This window comes from Halichoerus grypus, chromosome 6 (genome assembly GCF_964656455.1).
Source record: "Halichoerus grypus chromosome 6, mHalGry1.hap1.1, whole genome shotgun sequence".
NCBI lineage: Eukaryota > Metazoa > Chordata > Mammalia > Carnivora > Phocidae > Halichoerus > Halichoerus grypus.
Genome location: NC_135717.1, coordinates 16,083,786 through 16,093,415, shown reverse-complemented (window position 1 = coordinate 16,093,415; position 9,630 = coordinate 16,083,786). Strand labels below are relative to the sequence as shown.

The following is a 9,630-nucleotide window of genomic DNA, read 5'->3' as shown; positions in this document are numbered from 1 at the left end:
TTCCTAGGACACCTTGCTCTTTCATTTTGCCCTAAAAGGAAATTGAGATTAAATGATTCTATAATCACTAGATGCTGTATGTTCCCCTCCCAGATTCCTCTACAATGGTTATGAACAATTTCTCTATGTTGAATGTGTTGGCTGCTAAAGTTTCACAGCTGCCCCATTCTCTGGAGAATCATCCTTGGCTGAACAGGAGCAGCCTCTATCCCTGGGTGTGGGGAGAAGGTGGAAGAATGGCCAGTGGTCAATGACTAACGGACACAGCAAGTACCACAGACCAGACCTTGGTCTCAAAGTGGGGCCCATTCTGGGATGCAATTCCTGTTCCAGAGCTCCCCCTGGGATCAGGCTGAAGCTAGATTCCAGTCTCATTATCATTTAGCTTTTTTCTCTGCTATATCCTGCTTCCCTCATCCCCTTCTCTTAAGAGCCTCCTTCAATAATCATCAGCCCCCAAATTCCCATCTCAGACTGCTGCTAGGAAACCAGACCCAAGGCAATGGCTACTCTGTTTTCTTTATAACCTTTATCACTATCTGAAAAAATGCTTGAGTTTATTTGTTTCTTTGCCCTGGGTACTATACCTGGCACTGAGCAGGTGCTCAATGGATACTTGCGAATGAATGAATGACAGATGTATAGCTTGCAGTAGTAGCAAGGGAACTTACTCCCTCTGCTTTTTTGTAAATGCATTTACTTTTTCTGCTTTTGAGGGAGCTTGCAGCTTTTTACAAATGCTGAGTCTTGTACAGACTTAGAAAGCAAAGTGGATATATGTGTGTGTGGGAGAGGGGTGACTTTTGGGGGAGCACTGGTCAAGAAGTCTATGACACCCATTAGGTTATTTCCCATGTTGCTTAAACTCAGGCTGCCTATCCCAGCTGACTGTATGTTTAGGCAGGACAACCTCGGAGAAGGAAAGGGGCACTGGTAATACTTAACCTGGAATAGCAGCTCTGAGCCAGAACTCCCACAACTCCTGTGCTTAAGGCTCCATTAAAGTCAAGGCATCAAAAAAAAAATGAGGGAATAATTTTTTGAAAAGGATATAATATTTGTCAGTCCCAAAGAAATATCAAAGTAGTATTGGAAGGAAAACCAGAACTTCAAGGACTTTTCTTGCACTTACTTTTTCATTTAGAATTGTTTTTGAGTTACAAACAGAGTGGAGTAGGCAGAAGACTGCTATCTTTTCTGGTTTAAGGGCATCTTGATCTACGTGTTGCAGCTCAGGTGGAATCAGCCCATTGCTCAAGGTTTCATATATTTTTAAGGAGTATGCTGACCAGACTGTAGTTCAGACAGGGCTGGATAAGTCCTGTCTTGAAGGCCAATCCAGTTCTCAAGAAATTCTTCACACCTGCCTAGTGAGGTGGATATTATTGTTCCCATTTTGTGGAAGAGGATATTGATGATTAGTGAGGTTATGTTAACTTGACCAAGGTCAGGCAGACTTTCCATAGCTTGGACTCCAGCCCAGCTTGGCCCGCTCACCTCTGTGAGCTGAATCTAAGGCTGGGGACTGGGACAGCATTGTGGAGCCTTCAGATAGAAAGTATGAATGTTCTCTCCAAGGGAAACACAGAAGGAGATAGACCAGTTATCAACACTTCAGCCCCTACCCCCCCTTACTCTGACTACATCATTTCCTCTTCTTTTCCCCCGTCTCCCAGTGATTTGTCTTTGCTTCTCCTTTTCTCTTCTGCCTCTATTTCACAGAACTTAAGTACAAATTAAGTATTATGTTCTTCTCATTCCAGCTAAATCACTTACCAGCAGTGGGAGTTAGAGCAAGAGCAACACTTTGGCTCTCCCAGGGGTTTTGCCAATGTCTGTACATGAGCCAAGTCAGTGCTCCTTCCTCTTCCCTTCACTGTTGCCCCAGGATTTTCCTCATCCACATTGTGGGTACACATTTGCTGTGCTCCCTAACATTCCTCTACTTATTTCCTAAAGCCTTTTACTCAACCTAAATAAATCCCTGTTGTATCCAAAATTTGCCCTAATTCAAGTTAGTTTGCCTCCTAGAAAGGCTGCTTCTGCCTTGTTCTGAGGCAGCCTTCTGATTTATACAATTATTGAGCAGATCCCAGGGTGATCTGGGCTCAACACTTGGTCCATTAACTTCAAATCTGTGCAGACTCCCTTTCCACATACCCATCCACCCCACTTACCCACCCATCCACTCACCTTTCCATTTACCTAGTCACCTGCTCACCTGTCCACACACAAACTCATCTACTCTTTTTTTTTTAAGATTTTATTTATTTATTTGACAGAGAGAGAGAGAGAGCATAAGCAGAGGGAATGGCAGAGGGAGAGGGAGAAGCAGGCTCAGCACTGAGCAGGGAGCCCAATGTGGGGCTTGATCCAGGATCCCGAGACCATGACCTGAGCCGAAGGCAGATGCTCAACCAACTGAACCACCCAGGCACCCCCTCATCTACCCTTTTATCACACTCATTCATCCACATGCCCAACAGACATGTTTGAGCCCTGGTTATATCTACTCTAGTCCTAATGGCCATCCTTGGAAAGACAAAGAGAAATGAGTGTCTGCTCTCAATGAGCTCTCATTGAGAAGGTGTCACCTTTTATTTTTCACTAAGGAAGACTGATTGTTAATTTTCACCCTTGCCCTCAGCTTATAAAAGCTGCAGCAACAAACAGCAGCAAGTGCTATTTCCCAGGCACATAGCTGAGCTGCAACAGTGACTGAGACCAGAACTATTGGATCTTCTGTACAAAAAGACTTGTTCCCTTGCCTGGGATTAGCTCTGCCATTGTTTAACTTCATGCAGGTACCAAGTATTGATTGGGTGCTTCCTGTGTGTCCGGTGTTGTGCTGAATGCTGGGGATAGAGGGGCCAGGACACAGTCCCTGTATTGAAGTCTATAGTCCCTACCTCAATCCCTGGTGTATCAAGGCATTTTTTTCCCCCAAGCATCTCCTTCTGAGACTCATCAAAGCAGAGTTAATCACTTCCTCCCTGAGCCATTCAAGTCATCCTGCTGTCTAGTAAAACTTGTGATTTGAATGCATGAAAATATTGTCTCCCTTGTAGGGTATGATCTCCTTGAAGGCCAGCACCCTTTCCTGCTTGTCTTGCTTCCCCAGCAACTAGCCCACAGCCTGGGTCACATGAGCAGCTCCTGTGTGTGGGATGAATGGTTGAGTGAACAAATGCTGCCCAGGCAGCAGATGGGTTAGAGAGGAGGAAGTAAGATCATTAGCAGTGTGGTCAAGATTTTGGTGCCTTGAAATCTGTCTTTACCTTGTACTAGCTGGGCAACTTGAGACAAATAACTCAACTTCTCTGTGCCTCAATTTTGCATCTGTAAAATGGGGATAATAGAAACTCCCCACCCGCATAGGACTGTTGTGAAGATTCAGTGAGCTAACAGACATAAAGTGTTCAATGATATGTTAGTATTACCTCAGCTCTTTTGTTCTGCCACCAAGATGTCATCACCCTATGCCTGCTTCTCTTGTCCATGTCCCAAGCTTCCCAACCACTGGCTAAAATCCTCTAGCACTCTCAAATCATCCATCATAACAGAACTCTATGCTTAGAGCTCTGGGAGTTCAGTGAAAACCGGTTGCTTTTGGAGGACAGCCTCTTCCTGAGAACCTGAGTATGCATGTGTGTTTCTACACTATAGAATTAAAATAAATTCTGTTTTGAGAAAATCTGGTGGTGAGGTGGGCAATGTCCTTCAAAGACAGAGAAGTGAGACAGATTTCATGTAGTAGGAGGAAGGGCGGAAACTCTAGGGAAAATCCGTTCGGGCCCCAAGGGTAAGGTTGGGGTGGAAATGGACTGAAAAATATGAGGGTTTCCACCCACCAGATTTCTGTTCTCTTTCCATGGAAAAGAAACATGGGAGACAGACTCAAGATTATTCAGTTCTACTTAGCTCAGGCAAATCAGACCTGAATTAAAACAGCTTCTGTCCTTGTTTCTCCACTAACAGCCCCCACCCCCCCCACCTAAGTATGTGACAGATCAGATGCAGCCCCTCCTGCCCCACCGCCCTGCCAGAATCTCCTTCAGTCAGCACATCTAGGCTCAGGGACAGAGCAGAAACTTATTGAGTGAGGGATGCCAGCAGTGGGAAAGGCTGGCTGCCCTCCAAACTTCCCCAGACCCTCTCCCTCTGAACACCTTTGGGGTGCCAGATGGACAGAGCTGGATGTGACTGACTCATGGTCCCACTGGGCTGAGGAGATTAGGGGACTTGGGTGTCCACTTCTTCCTTGCTTATATTATCTCCCTCAGTTGCCATCCTTTTTCTGGAAGTGTCACACCATGATTCACTGAAATGGAAAGGGTCTGTGAATTTTAGTTCCTGGCTGGAGCCTCCCTGCTCTCATCTGTAAAATGGATGGGTTGAGTTAAAGACATATTCTGTTCTACACTTTTATGGTTTAAGTTATTTTTGCTAAAGGTGAGATGTCTTACCTTGCTTGGCTTTTCTCTGAAGTATCATGGAAGTATGTTGGGCAGCTTGAAAGAACAACTGAAGTCTTATTTGTCCAATATTCTTGTCTTGTGTACTCTCACCCACCAAGGGTGGAACCCAAGCCCGAGGAAAGGAAGCAATGGAAAGGTCAGGATTCAGGGCACCTTTGAAGGCTGGGGTCCTCTCTGGTACTCACCCTGCCTGTGAGCTCTTAGTCTCACAGACATCTTCTGACTTGAGTCCTTTCTGGTTTGTCTTTTATTCTCTTTGGAATCTGTGTCACTTCTCCTTTCTCTTTATTGGGTTTCTCTGTCACCATTTCCTTCTCCCTCAAATTTTCTTCATCTCCAAGAATTCCAGGGCTTTTCTCCAGCCATATTGTATTGGAGGTCTTTTCAGGGCTCCTTATCTCCAGGTGACATTGCTGCCCACCTTCCTCATTCTCAGATCCTCTCCCATTACTCTGGCACAGCCGACTCGAGGGTCCCTGGCAGCCTCTCTTGTCAGAACTGGGGACTTCCTCATTTCTTACCTCACTTGACATCTGGCAACTTGTGATGCTGTTTATACTCCTCTCAAGGCAGCCCTTCCATGATGCCCCCCTTTTTTTTCCTCCTGGCTTCTTTCTCCCTCTTTGAGGACTCCTTTCTTCTCAATATTCTTTGGCTCCTGCTCTGCTGCCAACACTGGCTCTCTCCCCCTCCTCTGCCTATCTTTCTCTTCCCTCTTTACACTCCCATCAGGATCTCATCCAACACTTCTGATGGATCTAAAACTCATCTCCAACCCAGACTTTTATCCTGAGGTCTAGCCCCATTCATTCAACCCTCTTCTAGGACATCTCCTCTTGGAAGGTCTTCAGTCCCCTCTTACTAACACAATAATCATCACAGCATAGCATTGATAATAGCCAATAACAGAAGCTCTTACACATTCTTCTCAGCATTTCACACTTACTAACTCAACCTTCCCAGCAACAATAGGAGGTGTGTACTTTTTTTTTGAAGATTTTATTTTTAAATAATCTTTTTTTTATTTGGTGAATCTGAGGGTTAATATTTATTTATTTATTTATTTATTTATTTATTTATATGTTCAGTTAGCCACTGTATAGTACATCATTAGTTTTTGATGTAGTCTCTACACCAACGTGGGGCTCGAACTCACAACCCCAAAATCAGGAGTCATGTGCTCCACTGACTAAGCCAGCCAGGTGCCCAGGGACATGTGTACTTTTATTATCACCCCTATTTTGTGGATGAGGAAACTGGAACCTAGAGAGGTTGAAAGATTCCAAGCTCTTAAACACTAAATTTTGGTTTTCTAAAAACCAAAGTTGTCCTAGCCCACTGCCCCTCCATCACCACAGTCCTCCCCTTAGGGACCAGTCAACTTCCAGTCCATCCCCACCCCCCCAACTAGCTCACCCCACAGGGCCCCATTACCTCCTTCTTAACTGATTTGTCTCCAGTTAGTTCCCAATGAAACCTGATCCATACAGCCCCTCTTTCTAACTTTCTAAAATGTAAATTTGAAGATCTCAGTCTTCCTAATTTAATTCAATTCTTCCCTCTGCCCTCAGGATAAAATAAACATGCCTTAAGGGGCTTTCCACACCTGGGGCCTGCTTCTCCTTCCCCATTCCCCCATGGTATTGACCTCATTTCTTGCCACTTCCTACCTCCCACTCTCTGGTTTCCCTTCACCGGTTTCCCAAGAGGCCCCCCACTCTTATGCCTCTTCTACATTTGGTTACCCCTTCTGAAATACACTCCCCTATAGTCAGTTGCCTTCAAGACTCAGCTCAAGTGCCCGTCCAGGAAGACTTTCCGGAAATCCACACCCTTCTAATTTGGGTAAGCTATTCTGTTATCAGTGGGCTTCTCATTTCATAACAACATCTTGCTGTTTGCACATCTGCCCTTTCTACTGACCCCAGGACTTGTGTTTGTGTTTTATCTCTTTGTTAATAGAGAGGTACGCTGCACCTGGGTGGCTCAGTCATTAAATGTCTGCCTTCGGCTCAGGTCATGATCCCAGGGTCCTGGGATCGAGCCCCGCATCGGGCTCCCTGCTCAGCAGGAAGCCTTCTTCTCCCTCTCCCAATCCTCCTGCTTGTGTTCCCTCTCGCTATGTCTCTCTCTGTCAAATAAATAAATAAAATCTTTTAAAAAAATAGAGAGGTACATAATCAGCCTCAAATTAGCATGTTGAGTAAATGACTGAATACTCACTCTGTTCTCATAAGGCCTGGATGCTTGACTTCTAGCCCAGAGGTTTCCAGGTCTGAAGTGGAGGGTTCCCATCAGGGTCTTCATTAGGACCCTAACTTTACCCTGGTATCTGTCAGTTTTCCCTCCCCAGGCGAACAGAAGTTTCAAGGTCAAGAGGAACCTTCTGCCAGTACAACTAGAGAACCTTGGAGAGGTGGTGCAGGGCAGGGGATTTGTATCCACCTAAACCTAGTTTGGTAAGGCAAAAGAAGCAAGCCAAGACATCTCTGGTTAGAAAGACTCCTGGAGGGGCGCCTGGGTGGCTCAGTTGGTTAAGTGTCTGCCTTCAGCTCAGGTAATGATCCTGGGTCCTGGGATCAGGCCCTGCATTGGGCTTCCTGCTCAGCAGGGAGCCTGCTTCTCCCTCTCCCACTCCCCCTGCTTGTGCTCTCTCTTCCTGTCTGTCAAGTAAATAAATAAAATCTTAAAAAGAAAAAAAGAAAGACTCTGGGACACAGCATGTGTGGGCTGCCTTGACCATTTTTTCTGTTTAATTTAGTCCTATTCTCCGCCCTCCACCTCTGAGTCATGCTGACAACTTCCCTCCCTGCTTCTGGCCTCCTGACCAGCTCTCTACTTACTTGCTCCCTCTGCACCCTTGTTCAGCTGTTCCCTCAGTGGTTGAGGAGCTCAGAAGCCCATGTCTGACCTTCCAGTCATGACCAGGACCAGAACATCCCTCCTTCTGTTGATGGGTAAGTCACGGGCCCCAATGAAGGGATATGAGAAGATTGGGGTCCAGAGAGAGAGAGAGAGAGAGCTGAGACTGTACATGTTTTAGACCCAGACATTAAGAGGGGGATCTGGAATTACATAGGGTTTGGAATCCGGAGTTTTTGGAGGAAGAGTATATTGAAGAACTAATTTTAGGGGAGTTCAAGAGATGTTAGAAAAGGAGCCAGTTGCCTGAACAATCCAGAGATTTCCCAAGTAGGCAGAACAAGTCAAACTTGTGCTCTATTCACAGTGTCACTTTGGCCCAATTTTCCTGGATTCTTCTTCCTGGAAGCCCCCAGTAGTAGGGGTGGCAAAGGAGTGTCTTTAGAGCTTGTGTGTTGCTCTGTGAAAATGGAGAATTGAAACTTGCGAGCAGGTCAATGGGTGAAGAGCTGTCTTTGGACTGCCTGCAGGAGAGAAGCAGGGCTGAGGGAGGTCTGAGCCTGGGAGTTCAGAAGTCCAGGAGATGCTGGGTCATTGGGCCTGTAGGGGAGAGCAGGCATTGGGGAGATGGAACAGGAGGAAGACCCTTCTCCAGAGTTTCTTTTCTCACCCCCTTCCCCAGCCTTGGCTTCTTCTCTCTGCTTCAACTTGGACACGGACCAGCCAAAAACCTTCCTTATGGACAGTGCTGGATTTGGATACAGCGTGGTCCAGTATGGCAATACCTGGTAAAGACTGCGTGGTGACTGGCCTTTGGTTCTCATCAACTCCTCTCCATGCAAAGGGTCCTGTCCTTCCCCAGGACCCTGTTATCCTCTGTCTGGTGTGGCAATTCCCCCAGTGCTATGAAGAGTTGGACTGAAAGCAGGTGCTGGCATGCCATCTCGATAATCACAGCTAGTATTTATCAGGCACTTACTAAGTGCCCAGCACTGTGCCAAGCACCCTTTATGTGGGCACTGATCTATTTTATTTTATTTTAAATTCCAGTATAGTTAACATACAGTGTTATATTAGTTTCAGGTGTACAATATAGTGATTCAACAATTCCATACATCACCTGGTGCTCATTATGACAAATGCACTCTTAAATCCCCATCACTTATTTTACCCATCCCCCTATGCCCCTCTCCTCTGGTAACCATTGGTTGGTTCTCTATAATTAAGAGTCTGTTTCTTGGTTTGTCTCTCTTTCCCTTTGTTTGTTTGCTTTGTTTCTTAAATTCCACATATAAGTTAAATCATATGGTATTTGTCTTTCTCTGACTGACTTATTTCACTCAGCATAATATTCTCTAGCTCCATCTATGTCATTGCAAATGGCAAGATTTCATTCTTTATGTGGCTGAATAATATCTCTATCTATACCTATCTCTAAATACCACATCTTCTTTATCCATTCATCAATTGGTGGACACTTTGGCTGCTTCCATCTCTTGGCTATTGTAAATAATGTTGCTATAAACACCAGGGTGCATGTATCCCTTCAAATTAGTATTTTTGTATTATTTGGGTAAATACCCAGTAGTACAATTGCTAGATCATAGGGTATTTCTATTTTTAACTTTTTGAGGAACCTCCATACTCTTTTCCACAGTGGCCACACCAGTTTGCTTTCCTACCAACTGTGCACAAGGTTCCTTTTTCTCCACGTCCTCATAAACACCTGTTGTTTCTTGTGTTGATTTTAGCCATTCTGACTGGTGTGAGGTGATATCTCATTGTAGTTTTGATTTGCATTTTTAGGTGAGCATTGGTTTAGTCTTCACAATAACCTTATGAGGTATGTAGGTATCAACCATTCAACAAATATTATTGAGCACCTACTACTAAATGTTTCAGGAGCCAGGCATACACCAGAGAACAAAACAGACAAAAATCCCTTCCATGTGGAACTTACATTGTTATTAATCTCCACTTTGTAGATGGGATAACTGAGGATTAGAGAAGTGAAGCGGCAGTCTGGCTCTGCTGTCTACATTTTTAATTGCAGTGTTCTTTGTCTCCCTCCAGGGTGGTGGTTGGAGCCCCCCAGGAGATAAAGGCTGCCAACCAAACAGGCAGCCTCTACCAGTGTGACTACAGCATGGGCAAGTGTGAGCCCATCCACCTGCAGAGTGAGTCACTGCCTCTCCTTGGGACCCAGGTCCAGACTCCCAAGCTCTGGGGAACTTTGGGAAGCACAGAAGACCCACTTCCCAGCTCCAGCTCTGTCTGAGACCCTTAACCT

General features: G+C 45.3%; 1 protein-coding gene across 2 annotated transcripts in view; it reads left to right on the top strand.

Moving 5' to 3' along the window:
* Positions 1–7,301: 7,301 nt before the first annotated feature.
* ITGAX (integrin subunit alpha X) overlaps positions 7,302–9,630 on the top strand; it is a 64,617-nt gene continuing 62,288 nt past the window's right edge. For both annotated transcript variants that reach the window (XM_036118992.2, XM_078074558.1), the window contains exons 1-3: positions 7,302–7,435; positions 8,023–8,128; positions 9,414–9,517. In XM_036118992.2, the coding sequence (XP_035974885.1) occupies positions 7,381–7,435; positions 8,023–8,128; positions 9,414–9,517 (265 nt within the window). In that variant the 5' untranslated portion in view covers positions 7,302–7,380. The remainder of the gene's footprint in view (positions 7,436–8,022; positions 8,129–9,413; positions 9,518–9,630) is intronic.